Raw genomic sequence first — 18,517 nt, forward strand, 5'->3', positions numbered from 1 at the left:
GGGCATTAGCACATAAAAAAACTCTTATTTAGTGGGTCAACTCTCAGGCCTGCATCTTTCCACTGGAGATTTGAAGTGTTTGTGGAACAATGGACATCACCTGCCATCTTGGCGCCTTTCCCACACAAGCATATACCTCGAATCATCATTTATGTATTTTATTTTTCTTACTTACCATACGGGCGAGGGTTATAGTGTGAATGTCTCTAACATCTCCAGAGAAAATAAAACTTGTATATACTATCTCCCTACTTCAGATAGTTGTTGTTGTCAAGTTTAGACTGTTTTTTCTGTATTCTTCACTCTGACTTTGAAGCACTGTGCCATGGAGGTCAGTGAGCATGTACAAGTTTCAACATGCTGCATGAAATGCGCTCTGACACTGAGAGCAAACACTTGAGCACCTGTCAACAGTACTCGACAGCGATTTTCATTACTACAGCTCGCCACTTAAGCATGAGTGTATGGAGTATGATTATGGCACCAGTGGTTCACTGGGAACATGCCGAGTAAACCATCTGCTGATGGTGGCAGAGTGGTATAATCATAATGATGGGCATGATGGCTCTCAGCTTTATATAGTCCAGGAGCAGCAGGAGCATGAACGGAGAGTAGTTTGTCCTTGAACTAGATACTGACTCCCTATGAATACAGAGGTGATTTTAAAAGATGAGGGGAAATGACATTCACCTTATAAAGTACCATATTTATATCTCTCACTTTATGTTGAAAATAGTTTGCCTAAGTGATCACCTGTCTGGACAGAATTTTTAATCAGACAAAGCATGTCCTTACAGTCCTGTCTGCGCCCAGGTAAAGCTAGCCTGTAGCATTTTAATTGAAGATTTAACATTTAATTTTTAATTTCTAAAACAATAAAATTCTCCGGAACAAAACAAACGCAAATGACACACAGACAAGAAAATTGCACTGAAAGAGTAATTTATTGAGAGTTTTACTTTCAAACTCACCCCAAGGGTAGTTAACAGTTGTTCAAACATTCTCCTGTCTTCAGCATGTACTCGTACATTTCACCTTCACAAAAACACTATATAATACAGTGTCAAGAATTTAAACAGACAAATATTACAGGCCAGACTGAAGTGCTAAAGTGAATCTTTGTAGTTTAGATTACATCAGTGTATTTATCAATATACTCCAATTTTTGCAACATAATGTACTGTACTGTACTGTACTTACAACACACATGTTCTGTATGTGCCTTTACTGTATATCATGTGCATGTACAGCATGTTTGCCATTGTCACATGGCTGGTAAATCTATGAATGCTTCTCATTGGACACACTTAATACCTGGGTTAGATAATTACAGTTTTTGAAGGCATCTATTTATCAAATTTAATCCCTCCAAAACTGAACAGAGTTGCCTCTGAACTTGAAATCAATAGTCAGTAGAGTAAATGCCAAATTGGTGTGTTTAGGTAGTGAGATGTACTAAAAAGGCACTTTATTATCACACTGTCAGAACGATGTTACTCTCAGTTCATCCTGAGGCATGAGCTGTACATCATTATAGCTGCCGATAATGTAATTACAATCAAGTAACATAACTCGACAAAGTAAAACAAACATGTCCACATTAAATGGTTTAAAATGTAATAAAACCTGTTAATATGGCTAATACATTGTTGGGATGATGTGACATCACAATATTACTATACATCAATGTAGATGTATTTTTTTTTCAAATATTACATTCTTTACAGTCTTACTGTATCTCTGTGGTGGAGAACATGGATATACAGTATATTACATTTACAGGTTTTATTACAATTTCATTCCAGGCACATTTGTCTCTATGAAGTGGTTATATTATCAGATAGTTTTTACATTATACATTACAAGGTGGTTCTGGTATCTCAGCCTATTTAGTTTGACAGAACTTTCACAGAGGAAGAAATGTTGGAACTGACCAACCCAGTTACAACAGAATCAAACCATGAACCATTCTGTTACGATTTCGTACACATTAAGTAAAATGCCTCTTACTTTGTACATGTCTTTCATTTTACTTACCATCTCTAAATGCGACTCAATATACCTGTAAGGAAGGCTAACTGAATATGCTCAGTGTATCGTCTACTGCAGCCCTGTGTATTGCAGCTATTTGTTACATTGACTGTGCTGTGTGATTCTCCGTTTGTCTGCTGTAATGGATAACTCTGCAAGTTCTGCTTGCCAGTTGACCAACACACTGACCTATAACAGTCCATAGTGCAATCAGAAGAAATGAGTGATGCCATGAGAGGCCGTACTGTGACAGAGTGATGATCCCATTTACATTTCGATGTTGCGGGGGCGGCGGGTGCCCCAGTGATATAGTGCTGAGGTGTCATGCCATGGTAACAACTGTTGAACTGCAGAGGTGTTGTATACACTGCAGCCACTCCGAGGCTGTAAATCACAGATCTGTTTTTAGGAGGTCTCACAGACTTTTAAATCAGCCCGAGTGGATATCTGTGGGGCACAGAGGGTTGGTATAGGACACATACTGTAAGTTCCCCTCCCAAATACCCCATTTGGGGTATGGACCATAAAACATGCAGTTTTAGTACATTCATGATTTAATTTATAATTGTGAATAAATAGACAAATCCTCTGACAAATTCCAAGTTAGATTTTTGTACCAAATTCAAAGCCAGGCTTTTTCGAGATACTAAAAATTTTTGAACTGTTCTTTGTTAACATTGTGACAAATAAATGGCGCTGTGAAATCACTGCAAATAGTACCCTCTAAATGTGTTCTTGGAAAAACTCTGGCTGCTGGAACAGTGTGGGAGAGCATCTTAAGAGTGGTATTGCTGTGTTGATACAACCTCAGCCAACATAATCAGTAACAGTGCAGCAAGTGGACAGTAATGCTGAAGACAGGAGAGCAAACACTTTTTGTCTGAGGGTTTGGAGTGGTATTGGTGTGTATGTGTGTGTCTTTGTGTGCGCTGTGTGCGTGTGTGTGAGATGGGGTCAGATCCGAGTCAGCTGGTGCCAAAAACTGGACGGCATGAAGCTTTCCATCTTGTCTGCGAAGAAACCCAGGGGTGCAAAGAGTGTGCTGAAGAACTGAGAGGGAGAAAAAGCAGAATGAGCCTTCAGTTCAATGCCAGGAAAACCTTTTCCCACTCTTAATAATGTTTAAGTAAAACACTTAAGTTAACAAGCACACGATTTCACTAACACAGTGTTATATATTTTTTCTCAAAGCCTGAGGTAAATCATTTCCTTATTGACCAAAAAAAATATGATCCAACGGAAAATTAAACATTTTGATTATTTTCAGTTTTGACTGAGGAGATGAGATGCAGGGGTTTTTGCAGGTGACAGGATGCAGTTTAAATGCAAAGCATGATTCACGGTATCTATCTGAGTGGGAGCATGACGGTGGATTTATCCAACTTTGGGGATCAACTTTATATCATCTATGATTTACATGTCAAAACACATCAACTCAATTATGTTCACTCTTTCTCTTTCGGTTTATAAATAGTGACAAAAAGTAGTTCATTTTTGACCTTGGAAACAGTAGTTTGAACCTAAAAGTAAATAGATAAGTGAATGTTAAACAACTATTGTTCTGGCGGAAGGGAAACTATAATTCAAAAAAGATGAATTGCTTATATTTTTTGCTATTATTACACGTCTTCCCCTGAGCACATGATCATCTGTGGCAACAGCAGGTGTATTTAAAAATATTATGACACTATTTATGTTGACATGCTAGAATTTGCCTTTTTTTCTTGCTGTCAGCTGTAAAATAGTATAAAAACAGTGACACATACTCATTATATTTAGAACCTGGGAAACAACTTAATCACTCATGTTTTTATAATTATCAGCAGAAATTACATCAACTTAGATCTAAGATTAAGATCTAGGATATACAGTATATTACATAAAGTATGTGTATAATGGAACATTTAAAATGCACATGTTAGCGATTTAGGTTAGTGAGTAACAGTAAGATGTCCTCTAACATATTACAATATGGTTTCTCACTGAAACTACTTGAGGTGTGCTTGATACACTTGACACTTTAATAGTCTCATAAGTGGACATATCATCCTTGCCAGACGGGTACAAATTAAGTGCTCTCTAATCCCATTTAATATATGAAACATATTCAACTACTATACATGTCTGCCATCCATAAATAAAGGGAAGGCAGACTTTCCAAAACCACCACCGCTGTCTTGTCTTGTTTGGATTTTCTTTTCAAGAGCAGTAGATACAGAGAAATGTGTTTTCCCTCAGAAGACAGTGAGGACCTCTGTGTTCCTCCCTCAATGGTTTTCATGTACTCTATCTGAACATTACACAAACCAGGCTCTGCCCTGCTGTAAAAATCCTATCTACGCCCAATTTCCCATAACAAAAAGGAAGAGCACTAGATGTTCTCTGTGTTCTTGTTTTTGCGTCTTTGAGTCTCTGTAAAGGCTGGCCCTAACAAACAGGATGGCCATAAACAAAGGATTAGCCAAAGTAAAGAGTTTGCCAAACTGGCTAAAACAGTTAACGCAGCACTTCCATAATAAATAAACAGCAAAAGGAGGTCATGCATTTTAAGTTTTCTAAATCTTTATGGCTGTAAGTTACACTGATATGTTTGCTATGCTGATAAGGCTGCATCGTTCAGCTGTGCTTACTATTACACGTACACTTACAGTGCAAGTCGGACTACAGCTTGTTTTGGCGGGAAACGCTGACTTTACCGGCCTATGACTCCCATGAGTCTCCAGTGTTACTGACAGTGATGGAAGGCAGCGATTACAACAGGGGTTAAAAGGTTCAGGTTACAAACAACAATTTAAAACACAGATAGGAAAAAAGAGTAAATCAGAGATACACTGAAGATGTAACTGGTTAGCCAACACAGGTCTGACTTAAACTGGTTTGGTTACAGTACTTACTGCTTTGGCAAAGACACCCATGAGCTCAGGGAACTGATGTGTGAGCATGGCCAGTATGGCAGTGAAGGAGCAAAGGCCTGCTGTGAAGAGGATGAAGAAGGGAAGCTCTTTCTTTGGGTACACAGACACCTCGTGAAAAGCTAGATGAGAAAGAAAGAGAGCAAGACAAAGTCAGACAAACAGGTCTGAAGCATTTCGAAGAGAGAGACAGGGTTCAAATAGTAAGAGGGTGATTATTTAAATAATCAAATAGGGACACAGCCATAGTCATGAACTGCAAGTAAGTGAATACTATTGTACTTACAGGGCAGTAGTTCTCTATCTGCTGTTTCTGTGCATCCTGGGTAAGGGTAAAACAGGTGACCCTTCTCCAGTGGGTAAGGAATTATCCGGAAGGCTGGAAACACAGACAAAGGAGCAAATAGGAAATTGCTTTAAGTATGACTTTACAGTACAATAAGAGAAACCATTTTAAACAACATAAGTGATATTTTAAGTGTTGAACAGCTGACACAATTTTCAGTACATCGACCCAAGTAGCAAAATAGTATACAGAGTGACAAGATGCTAACATCCTAATAAAATATAACAATAAAAGTCTTCCTGTGAGGAATGATCTCATTCCTGTACAATGAGAAATAGAGTATTTGTGGGTGTGTTGTGCATACAAAACGTATGACACAATAATTTGGACTGGCTACATTAAAGTACTGTACAGTAGTGACTGTGAACTTACACAAGGGTTGTATTCACTATGAAAAGAACCTGAGCACAAAGCAGGTTTCTCAAAGCCTAAGCAAAAAGATAATGCCTACAATAAATAAAGCAAAAATGCCTCAATATCCAAGGTAGTGGTGTACAATAGAAGCAGTAGAAGTGATACATACTGCCCTCCCAGGTACAGTGTAGTAGGTTTAAGGCTCCCTCTGCCCTCTTCCAGTGCTGCAGGTGAAAGAAGGCGTATGCCACTGCCTCACTGTCACCTCTCTTCAAGATGTGCTCTGGAGGCAGGATCAGACTCTTCATCTCTAATAAGTACTAAAGGACAGAAGAGGAAGAAATACAAGAGTTCTCTTCAGTATACACCCAGTGTGTAGAAGTCATTGGGCTTGTCAACTTGGCAAAGCATAGCAGAAGTGACTGGTATAGCTGCGCTTAATACTGTTATCCAGAACTGTGAAAACGGTTCAAACCACAGACCAAAGTCTGTTTTATATGCATGTTTGTTTTAACTCTGCTTTCATGATATGTAAAATCAGCACAGTCAATGGTGGCAAGTGGAAATAAAGATGATGGTGTAAAATCTGAGCACCACGGCTGGCTGAGAGACCTTGTCAGCTATGGTCTGTGCCATGTAATTGCATACCGATGGTTTGAATACATTCGGGGACACTTTTTGCTCTCTCTCATTCTGTCGCTCTACACACTCTTTTATCGCACAATGCAAAATTCACAACTAAACCCCCTGCGAATATTTACATGTATATCTTTGTTGGAAAGAGGACTCAAATGGGATATTGATTTTATTTGTGATCAATTCCATGTAAGCAGCTCTTTGAACTTTAGACATGAACCTAAATTGTGTCAATGTAAGTTTGGTTTAAAAAAAAAAAAAAAAAAAAAAGGCTGCCCCTTCGTAGTCGCAGTTGACTTCATGCTGCTTTAATGGTTTCATTCACGTTTTCTACTTGTTTCACAGTCAGCACTTTACTTACTCTCATCAAATTGAGCAATTCCCCCTGGCTAACTCCCTGCAGACTGAAATTATTTCTTTTTTCATGTGAGGTATTTGTTGAGAGTCTTATTTTGCAATTGTTCAAGGTGGGAGGGAAAAGCTCTCCAAAGCTCTGTGTGTGTTATTGTTACAGTACAGTACATTCATTCCATGAATGTGTAACATCCCCCACTCACTCCTCCTCTCTTCCCCTACTGTGTAAGTTTGTCCCAGTGAGTCAGTCGGTTCACTGTGCTGACAAAGGCCCACATCCCAGAGTTACAACCTATAGAACAGGTCTGCTGTCTGACATCATACGGAGTAAGGATCCAGAAATAACAAAGACAGAATATTAAGCACTGCTTTTACGCATCATACATTTTTGAATAAGGCCTAGCTTTGTCAATGGATAAGTCATTAATGGATGTATAATGACTTTGATTAACCTGCCACTCTGTGTGATTTATGTCTGTGGTGCCCAGTGTGGCAGCAGTCTGTGTTAAACAAAACCCATGTGCAGGGCTGGGGCCCCCTGGGCTGGATTCCCAGGCGGCCAGCTTCACAGCGCTCTGGATCTCAGACTGACACTTTGGGAAGGTTACCCCACAGCTAATCCTGTCTAATCCCTTCCATGGTCACAGGCTCAGCTAGCCAGCCATCCATCCATCTATCCAGCCAGCCAGACCATGCTGCTTCACCCATCTCCCCCTGCCTTACCCTCTGTCTCCAGTCTCGCCCCCATGATCACAGCCTGCCCAGGATCTTCAACCTTGCTCATCCCTTTTTCCAGCTGTCCGCAGCTTTCTAGACAACGACCCTGCATTCAGTGTCCCGGTACCTAGACTGGTAATCTACCTTACCTATATCTCTCACACTCCTTATCTCTAGTGCCTGAACAAAGCTGCTTCACCACCAGTCTGCAATTACTCTGCAGCCTCTACTCTCTTATCACTGCCTCACACTGGTGTACGCTCATCCTTAGTGAATAATGGTCAACAACCTTGCACAGGTACCCTGGCCCTTCATTCGTCCCTCAAAGGGGAATTTTGAGGCAGGCGAGTTTGCAAACAAAAACACACTCAAACAATTCATTCACTCACATAAAACTTAAAAATACAACATATAATGTCAGAAAAAAACTTTTAAGCCCATTCATTAGTCAGTATTTTTCCTCCACCCTGCCTCCATCTCCTCAGCATCAGAGGCTCAAACCATTCTCCCTCCCCACCTCCTGATTCTCTCACCCTCTTGGGTAAAGGCTCAATAAAGCTGCCAACCACAGGTGAGAAACTCCATTTATCTTTCTCCTCTTCACTCAACCATGCCAGTAGACCCATCCAGTCTTCCAGCCTCATCTCTTTCCATCCGAACACCCTTTGTACTTACTGCAAGGATCGGCTGCTAGAGACAACCAGAAGCTGCTTGTTTGCCCTCCTCACTTATCCTGTCTGACTTACTTAAATCAGCTCTCTCTGCTCCAGCCAAGACACTTGACTGTCTGCCTCCATCTTCATCACCATTTCGGTCTCCTTTATTCTCTGCACAAATCTTTCACCATCATCCGCTCCCCCGGCACCAGTGTTGAGGCAGGCAGCCAGCTCAAAATAAGAAACCATCACTTTCTCAGTTGTAGAGCACAAAACAACTACTGTAACTGCTAAAATAACACACATTCATTTTTTATCGCATGTCAACATGGCAGGATATGCATGAAGAGCTGAATGACAGGCGGGAAAGTGAGTTTTATTTGTGGCCCAACTTTGCTAAGCGAGGAAATTTGTTCTTCTAGTAAAGCTGGAAATTTTACAGATACGTGTAAATATTTTTTTTTACAGTTTTACACATAGTTCTACCTCTACTTTAGTCTGTTGCTGATAATGAGAGGACAGTGTATGGCCCCCATGTAGGTCTGGGTCCTCTGTGTTTTAAGATTAACCATTTAGAGCGACTCGCCGCTCAGCTGTCCTTCCTCGCATGCCACGGCATTAGAAATGGTGACACCTCAGTCCTCTGTGCTGTGCCGCCCCCCCCACCCCGTTCTTGGGTCTGCTTCTCCACTCCCTGTCGCCTCTTTGATGAAGGGATTGAGTTTCATGTGTTCTCCTTTTATCCCTGGGCAGTCATAAGCCCAGAGCATAACTCATAAACTGCCTTCTGATTCTAATCTGCGGCACTTTGCCTCTCACAATGGGACACACAAGGCAACAATGACATCAGCCTTGTAGTTGCTCCATAAGGGTCAGTCAAACACACGTTTGCAGTGAAAGAACATAAACAGGTGTTGGCTTTAGGAACACAAACAAAGATTAAGAATTTCATAGTCAGTAAACGCTGCTACTAGCTACGCCAGCTTCTACTGAGAGGGTGGAAAGTGGCAGAAAACTCACAACATTTGTCCTAAAGTGAGCTAGGATGAGGCAAATTGTAACTACCCCGTTTTCTTCTCTGAATCAAACCTCATCCATCTTAATTCACAACAAACCCAGGACGGCAATTCACAAACCAAATAGCCAATTTCAGAGGGAAGCTAAGAAAAGGTCTGCATTTCTGAGTCTTGACAGGCGATCTAGATGAGAGCATGTCAACCAGAATGGGGTGAGATGAGAAACTGCGCTCCAAAGTGGAGTAAACTAGCGAGGTAGATGGGATCGGGTCGCCCCGACTGCTCCAAAAATGAATGAGTATGGACCAATGTGGTTGTAAATGTAAATGTAAAGCAGATTCAGGTAGCAGGAACACTTGATCAGCTATCCAAGCATCCGGCAAACTGTCAGATTCTTAACCACTGGCTGGTGGGGAAGCTGATTGGAATGGACAGACAGATGGAAAAAAGGGTGGAGGTTGAGGAGAGGAAGATAAATAGAGAAGGACAAGAAGATGAGGAGAAGAGGAAAAATGAAAGGAGCAAAGGGGAAAAGGAGGAAAAATAGGAGCAAGACGGAGAGCTGCTGAGGGGAAAAGGGAAAGGGGTCATGAGGGAGGAGGATGGTGTGCACTGAAACAGCTGTGGGGTTGAAGCGTGTTTGTGTGGATCTGGGTTTAGTGTGTGTGTGTAGCCTTTTGAGCAGTTTGAATGAGCTCATGTGATGTAGCCTTGCATGATATTCATATATAAGCTCCTTGGCATGCTTGATAGCACACCCACGCACTTAATGCTTGACCTAACAATGGTCTTTCATTAATCCACCTGTTCAAGGGGGGCAGAGGCAACTGGGTAGTTTTTAATAAGCATGCCAGGAGATCTGTTAGTAGATCAGTCCACCACTGAAATATCTCAACAACTACTAGAGAGATAGTCATGGTACCAAGAGGACGAATCCTACTGACTCTAGCGTTACTTGTAGGTTCACATTTGTGGTTCAGAGTAAAGTGTGGAACCTCTACAACTATAGACTGCATTGCCACGAAAGTTAGTACAGACATTCATGTCCCCCTCAGGAAGAATTGCAATAACTTTGGTGGTCCCTTGACTTTTCTTTTAGCGCCATCATCAGGTCAAAATTACATTTTTCCCAATACTTTGGTTTCTGAAAAATGAATGACATTCCCATCAGCCTCAGCTGCCCTTTAAGTTTTGTGCAGATAATGTACTCATTGCATGCCAACATCGCTGTTGTGAGAATGTTAAAATCTAGCTCAAAGCACTGCTGTGCCTCACTGAATCGCTAGCTCTATCATGGCTATAGACCTTTACTTGTGTTTTTAAAGCCCCATTCACACTGAGTTACACACATTCACACCCGGAAGCTGCGCAGTACGACCACAGACTAATCTGTTTGTCACTGAGCAGCACCTACTAGAGCAGTGGGGGGCTAAGACTCTTTGTCAAGGGCGCCTCATGGGGGAGGTTAATAAGGGAGGGGCGAGTATTACTCTTTTACTTTTCCCCATCCTCCAGATCCAGATATAGAGATCCAACTGGTGACCTTCCATTTACAAGCCTTTTCTAATAAAGTCTGGTCCATGATTGCCGACTGGTACTTTGATAATGGTTAAGAAGAATACACAAAGACTCAGAATAGACAAAGCTGGTCTGCTCTTCATGCTATCTGACATAGCTTCGCTATCGCAATGAAAACATATACGCAAGCTTTGCTTTAACGTCACCTTGGACACATCTCCTGCCATGTAACTTAATCAATGCCTTGTGTAATTAGTATTTCTCATCTACAGGGAAAATACCTTGGTACATGGAGGAGGGACGTTTCTTCATACTTAAAAATATACCGGACCCAGTGTTTCCCCACTTTACAATGCAGGAGCTGTATGTAGGAGCTGAAGTAACAGTATGTTTAGCCCAACCTTCTCAATCCATTACTTCCACCTTTTACTATGTCTACAGCTGTTTATGTCCAAAACTATCACAACCAAACTACACATCACTTTCAGGTCAAACCAATTGCGACTGAAATTTTATATATTACATAATCACTAAATGAATCAAATAATCCTAAAAGATTAATCACCAATGAATCTATCACTAAATCACTAACTCTACCAAAGCATGAGCAAGTCTCTACACTATTTTGGAAATTAGGATCAAATCTACACAAGAGGACAACAGGCCGGCCTGTGCCTATTCAGGCCAGAGTCGCAGGTGCTCTCATCATTCAGACATGTCAGACAACACAAAGTAACAACGCTCCTCTTTCCCCGCACAAGCACATTTTCATATCCGAAAATTCTACACAACTCTGCTATGAAGCCTGAGTAGTTATCAGATGTCCGAGTCACAAAAAGAGGTATTTAGCACCGGTCATATGTGAAAGGTGTATTACAAATTTCAATTTCAATGTCGTTTCACTCTTCACCTCCACTCGACAGATGTCAATTTTGATTAAGTTGGCAGTGGTGGTCGTATTCAGTCTCTGTTTGGCTCAAACAGAGGGGATGAGAGAGGATGAGGGAACATGAGAGGATAAGAAACAGGATGAGGGTACGTGATGAGAGGCTGCCTCTGGGCAGGATAGGGAGGGAGCAGTTGGAAGGACATTGAAGATGAGGGCCCTCACTTTAAAATCAAAGGCTGGATCAAAGTGTTGGCTGACGTCTACACCCCCCTCCCCTCCACACACACACAAACACACTGATTCTCTTTCTCTCTCTCAGAAAAGGAGTCCACGAGATGAAACAACACCACACTACAAAGGCTAAGCTAAGACAAAACTGTGCTGCAGCTACTTGTGTATGACTGTGTGTGTGCATGTGAGTGTGTGACATCTAATCCTGTGGGAACTGATGTGAAAGAGAGAGATATGAGAGATATGAAGTGTAGTCCCTTGTGTGCCCTGGTTCAGCTGTTTATGGATCAACACCTTTCTACGCATAATTGTGACCAATGTAGCTGTTATGTTTTATATTTACGCTTTTTCTTAAGATCTAAAGGCAAAATTCAAACCTAACTATCTGCACAATCCAAAAATCGTTTGATTCGTTTAAAAATGACTACAACAATATAAATCAATCAAAAACACTCATATGGAAAAAGAATTAGCAAGCGCACATGTGATCAACAACTGACACTACAGGTATGATGCAATTGGTTGAGAGCTCGCGTACGATGACCTACACTGACACCTGCAGGTGAGCCAGTATGTAGCACGTCTGGAATGAAGGCTGGGCTCTTTGAAAGTTGCACCACCTGTAACTGCGGACAGAACCTGTCTGCCTGCTTTGTCTGTGTTCTGTGTGTGACTGTGACACATGACAGTCATGTGAGCCTGGTGTGATCAGGTTAAATACAGAAAAAAAAATCTACTATAAACCCCTTTCACCATAGCAGTTGCGTAGATGACAATATACTTTAATGCATAAATTCCATTAAGTTTGTGTTGTCCAGGTACAGATGAGTGGATGATGATGATGTGAATTGTTCAATGTCAGTTTTGTCCAATAACCAAGAGGTGTTTGTGGAGGTGGAAGGACAGGTGTCTTTTATAGGTGTTATTCTGTTGTTGTTATTACTCCACTAATAATTAATGTGGAGATTCAATACTGATAATCATTTTAATGCCAGATGTAAAAGAAGCCTTTCAGGTTGACTGACTCACCGACAAGTCATGTTTATTCACGTTTATAACCTGACATCACATCACAATGCGATGTCGTCCCACAAACTCCATGTGACACTCATTAATCCACTGACTGACCTTTGGCACATGTGGATTGAACTCAACAGCTCTGTGTATGGCCTCCACAGCATTCATCTCTGCTGTGCTTAGTCCCCGCCTGGACGCTGCCTCTGGAGAGAACCTGTGGAAAAAACACTTCATATGAGACACTGCTGCTGCTCACAAAGTTATATTCTACTGTTACTGCAGCCGGAGATACAGATGTATGACCGTATGCAAAGATTCAGTGCTAATAGATATTTTAAACATAATGAATCAAAGGCGCAAGGACACGTACTTATCTGACACAGCCCGTGCTTTCAACAGTGCAGATGTGTAGCATATAGTGGCTGATTTTGGCAAACTGATGTCTGCAATGGCAGAAGAAAATTGGGTCGTGTGACATAACCCATACAGTGCATTTTCAGAGCTGTGATGCTGGATAAATCAAATGTTCAGTCTTACCATCGTATTTGGCAAGGACTGCTTGGACATCAGCATATGCCTGAAGCTCTAGAAGTGCCTCCAAGAGGTTTTCGTGTATATTTAACATTCCCAACAGTGGGAACTCCTTCATTAACTGTAAAAACATCATACGTTAATATACACTGTGTTAATACTACTGTGCTGCAATTATTTGAAATACAGTATATGTTGCTACCTAAGATACAAACTTACATCTCTCATCATTTTCACTGCTTCTTTAATCCGTCCCAGCTTGCGTGCACACATTGCCAGTCTGCGTTTAATGTACACCAGTAAGTTGATATCTTTTCCAGCTGTGGACAGCAAACAGAAAATATAAGCTATTTAATAAAAAAAAAAAAAAAAAAAAAAAAAAAAAAAAACCTCATCAGTCTATACAAATTTATGTATAAATGTGAGTAACTCATAAAATCAGAAATAGACCTCAGACTTCTCACTACATCTTGTGATCTTGAGTACAGGAAACAAACTGACGCATTTATGTAATATTGTATTTTTGACTACATACATCACCACAGATGGTAAGTGGCCTATTCTACTTATAAGCACACTTACTTGTGATGTGGAGTGTTTAAACTGGGTGCAATTACCTTTAACCTAGTTTGCGATCTTTCTGCTAACACTAATTGCGCTTATAGTACATTCAAATCCATCCTCACCAATACTTAATGCTTTTTTGAAGAGGCGTTCAGCTTCTGTGATAGTTGTGGCTTCTTCCTCTGCTAGAAGCACATAGGCCGCAGCACATCTGTAAACATGGAGGCACAAATGTGGGACAAAGGGACAGACATTCAACAACCCGACCTTAATTATATTTTCTTTTGTTGTAGGAGATAACAGTTGTGCTTACATGCACATCAAAAACTTAAAGCAATCAAGGCAAGAACTTGAGTATGAAAGCACCCATAAAGAAATATGATTATATTAATGCATTTATGTTCTTAACTACAGAAACTTACTTACTTACTTACTTACTTTTTTACAACAGATGCTATTTAGAACATACTGTATTATGTTTATAGATGCAGTATTTAAGGTGATAATATGTATCTGTGTAAGAGAAGGACTTACTCATGGTTCATTTCTATGGCCTGGTAAGCTGCTCTGATCCTGGCTTGAGGATTTCTCTCCCTCCAGGCTTTCTGCATCACTGTAATGAGATGATCAACTCAGGCTTATTATAGATGTGACCTTACGCTCCTAATATGTTCAAATGTATGCATCCAAGTCAAAATTTGCAAAACAAAAAAGAAAAAGAAAAAAGAAAAAGCAGTTTTGTGTGAACATTTGCAAAGAACCAGAGAAACATCTTCCAAGGAAATACACTATCAGTGTGGGGATTTAACCTGCATATGGTTTAAACTCACCAGCATCTTCTGGCCTTAACTGTTGAGTGTCTCCTGTGAAGAAGGTCTGATGGTCTTGAGCAGACAGGTTCATATCATAGTACGTTAAGGGTTCCTTCCCGGTTACCCAGGTGTACCTGTTGTGCACAAAGTAAAATACAAAACTGTTTTATGATTCACAGTGATTCAATTTAAACTGGATTAATGGTCTTGCACCAAACACACAGTATGGACCTTTATAAATAGTTTCATATTACGAACCATCCTTGATAACTGTCCATTATATCTGAATTATATCTCTACAACCCACACATACCTGTTATATTCTGCTCCCCTGAACAGATTCAAAGGGTTCCTCCAGACCTTACACTCTAGTAAAAAGAAGATATTGTTATTAGTACTAGTAGCATTTTGAGTAGCACTGCTGTTATGGATTGAATTGTACACATATTTACCTGAAACACTGGGTCTAGGCTCTGCCTCTCCATTAACTGATGAAAACAGACCAGTCGTGGAGCTGCTCTCCACTCCTCCCAGAAGAGGACGCAGGTGGCTCACTGACACTTGTTCAATGAACGATGTCCCATATTTACGGAAATACCACCACTCAAATATCTGTGGTGAGAACACATATGGTGACAACATACTTTACAGAAAGTATATGATAAGGCAACAGTTATGGGCTGCTACTGATGTCCCTGGGTACACTACAATAAATTTCCATCAAGGCTTTACATTTAATAGTGATGCTCCTCTAAAACTAGGCTTCTTCCATGTGCTTAATCTTGGATTACTGAGCGTGAATCAAAATTTAGGACAATGTACTGTGTGTACTGCAAGACGTGTACTAGAAAGGACTGAAACTCTGGAAGATATTCACTGGGGTTCATTAATTCATACTGCTAGAGCTACATAATAACTTCAGATAAACTGCTGAATATGTTTTTGCACAGAACAAGGATTTTGGACTTTGTGTCCCATCATTTACACTGAAAGTAAGGGATATTTTAATGTCCAGTGTGAAGAGGGGGGATGATTAAGATAGAAAACCCCATTGGAATGTACATGTGGGCACCTAACAATTGGGAACCTATCCTTTCAGTGGCCTAAAGCAAAAATACAAAAAAGTGACAGCTTATAATTGTATCTATAGGGTGAGAAATTGAGGTGATAACTCACAAGGATGAGTCCAGAGATGAGAGAGGAGGTTCCAGTGAGAGCCACATAGAATTTAGGGGTCAGTGTATTTAAAAACACTGAGGCTGAAAGGAGAAAAAGAGGAGACAATCAGTTTAGTGCCATCAGAGCTGTGCAAAGTTAGTGTCCTCTATTGTGACACTGCAACAGAAAATGGTAAACAACAGCTGTAATACCAACAGAATATAACATTGGTCTAAGGTTGTGTAGAGCAGACTATCTTGTATATGTTATCCACATCAGCCAACTTAAACATACAGCAATAAAATACTGAATCTTGACAGCAAACAATGCACGCTACTGTTAGAAAATGGTGCAACTAGTGCCTGGCGATATGCATCTAAAAACTCGACTTAAACGTAACCAGAAAGTCGCTTCTATTTGTGTCTCAAGCACTCAGACCACGAACTGTCAAACCAGTATCAGCTCCCGCTTGCTGCCAGCTAAAGCCAGACACCCGGAGGCTAACAATAGCTAGCTAGCAGTTGCATTAATTCACCTGAGGTAAGAGTTTCCTGCAGTTTCAGCGGGCTCCACAGGACGTATATCATGATCAGCACCATGCCGAACCAAATGAAGCACACGTAAGTCCATGACCAAGAGAGCCAAGACTTTAATTTCTCTGTAAATCCAAGAGATTGGGGATTACTGCCAGTAGTGTCCTCCATGTTACTCCGGATGTCTGTAAACAGAGGAGTCACGTGACTACGAAGCAGACCTCTATTTTGAAATCGCTACCAAAAAAATCAATTTCCGGAGGCTATAAAAATAGTGATGATAACAATTATTATTATATTTTGCTGCACGCATAATGTTGTTGACTCCTAATCTAAATCAAACAAAATATAAAAATTACAAATAATCGGTTTCATATAAATGTTGCAGTTGAGTAAAATTAAAGCATATATATAGCATTACAGTTGACTGAGTAAATGACAAAATATGCGATATGAATAAATGAATAAATAAATAAATAAATAAATAAACATACGATAGACAGTTCCATAGGGACCCATTATAGACGATTCAATAAGATAGTTTTTTTGTTGTTGTTTTTTTTGTTTTTTTAAATCTAACTCTTAATCAGCATAGCAACATGAATAGAGCTGAAACGATTAGTTGCCTATAGAGAGTCAATTGACAGAAAAATAATCAGGGACTATTTTCATAATCGATTTAACCATTTCAGTAATTTTTCAACTAAAAACAGTGAAACAATGGCAAATATTCTCTGATTGTATCACTGTAAACTAAATATTTCCATTGTTAACTATGAAAATAATTACTAGCTGCATCTCTGACAGATCATCATGAAATAACAATTACTTTATGATGATCTGTACTTGAGTACAGTGTTGAGGAATAAGGAATACAATTTTATGCAAGCCTACTTTATAATTCTGATGCACTACATTTACATGGAAAATATTGTACTTTTTACTCCACTACATTAACCATTATATATTTGCTGACATTCATCATCACAGGTATAAATGTGGGAAAACTGCAATTAAAAGCCTTCATCGGATCCTTCATTTCTCTGCCCACTGCAGTGTGTAGTACTATTTGTGGCCATTAGGTGGTGCCATTAAATCATAAAACCATTCGCTTTTTTTGCCACCTACTGACTGCAGGTGGAGACAACATTCAGACTTGTTAACTTCCTTCTAGTCTCTGAATTCATCACAATATTTTAGAAATTCATCCTTCCAGGCTTGCAAATGCACTAAAATTTGAGATGATGTTTTCTACAAATTTATTACCAAACAATTTTATCAAGCCTTATTCAAGAGAGTTGGATATAAGTCTTTGCCTTTGTTCAAACTGCCAATCATTGTATCGTCAGAGTTTTCTATTCCGATGATTTCCATAACCATATATGCATATGATATGATTTGCTCAAAATAAACAATTCAAAAGGATTTTTGCAAGATAGGGAAGAAGTATATTTCTCAATGCACACAACCTAACAGAACTTCTCACATTGTGTGACTGACTCGTATCTCTTAACAGTGTCAGGAATAAATGTGATTTGTTTGAGTGTATTCTAGTTGGAGGTTACAGCCACTGAATGACAGAGAGCCAGATTCGGTCCTGCTCACACATGCCCTTGGGTGTTTTCTTCCTGATGCTGTTGGACAAGCACACGCAGGGTTAAAGGCCTGTCATATAAATCAGGTACAATCACTTTAGAGGTGAAAACATGCATGATGCCACTGACAGGGAGGAAGAGTGGGGGAAAAGAAGAATAAAAGAAGAGAGGAAGGAGGACACAAGACAGGTTTGTATAGAAGTGATGTGGAGTGTATGACCTGCATGTCTGAGTGTGTTTCCAGCTGAAATGATATTTCCAAATGACCTCTGCTCAGTGACTCATTCTTTGATAAAACATACATGTTCCTTCTGAGAATACACAGAGATAACAGTGTTATCATCTATTGTGTTTACACTGTATATTGATTAAATATCAACAGAAGTAAAATGAGATATGTAGATAACACATACATAAGATAATGTATTTAGATGAAGATGCAAGGACGTCCACATTCACATAATCACATATCTTCATTTTTTTTTAAATAATAAAAAGCTGACTTTTGAAGTAGATTGCAAATATAAAACGTACCACTGATATAAAAAAAAATTGCGAACAACAGACTGTACCTTAGCACAAAGTGTGACATGACCTGTGCACAAACGGTCAGCCAGCGTCCAGCCATGCAGAAGCAATATCGCTCA

The 18,517-nt window shown here is 40.0% G+C and overlaps 1 protein-coding gene across 1 annotated transcript; it reads right to left on the minus strand.

Moving 5' to 3' along the window:
- Nucleotides 1-925: 925 nt before the first annotated feature.
- Nucleotides 926-16,449, minus strand: st7l (suppression of tumorigenicity 7 like). The gene is made up of 15 exons (XM_056363164.1): nucleotides 16,278-16,449; nucleotides 15,761-15,843; nucleotides 15,037-15,196; nucleotides 14,898-14,952; nucleotides 14,603-14,718; nucleotides 14,307-14,385; nucleotides 13,895-13,983; nucleotides 13,428-13,528; nucleotides 13,215-13,329; nucleotides 13,048-13,120; nucleotides 12,789-12,891; nucleotides 5,813-5,963; nucleotides 5,230-5,322; nucleotides 4,926-5,065; nucleotides 926-3,081 (listed from the first exon to the last, which is right to left on the minus strand). The coding sequence occupies exons 1-15, from the start codon at nucleotides 16,444-16,446 to the stop codon at nucleotides 2,986-2,988; spliced, it is 1,623 nt and encodes a 540-aa protein (XP_056219139.1). The 5' UTR covers nucleotides 16,447-16,449; the 3' UTR covers nucleotides 926-2,985.
- Between the last annotated feature and the right edge of the window lie 2,068 nt (nucleotides 16,450-18,517).

This window comes from Seriola aureovittata, chromosome 2, assembly GCF_021018895.1.
Source record: "Seriola aureovittata isolate HTS-2021-v1 ecotype China chromosome 2, ASM2101889v1, whole genome shotgun sequence".
NCBI lineage: Eukaryota > Metazoa > Chordata > Actinopteri > Carangiformes > Carangidae > Seriola > Seriola aureovittata.

What these genes read in the sequence shown, in the direction of transcription:
- st7l (XM_056363164.1), bottom strand. Translation starts at nt 16,446, where the DNA reads ATGGAGGACACTACTGGCAGTAATCCCCAATCTCTTGGATTTACAGAG. An exon ending in GCCTAGACCCAGTGTTTCAG is followed by an intron (nt 14,953 to 15,036) that starts GTAAATATGTGT and finishes TCTTTTTACTAG; the next exon opens with AGTGTAAGGTCTGGAGGAAC. An exon ending in TGGGTGTCTTTGCCAAAGCA is followed by an intron (nt 3,082 to 4,925) that starts GTAAGTACTGTA and finishes TCTCCCTCTCAG; the next exon opens with TTCTTCAGCACACTCTTTGC.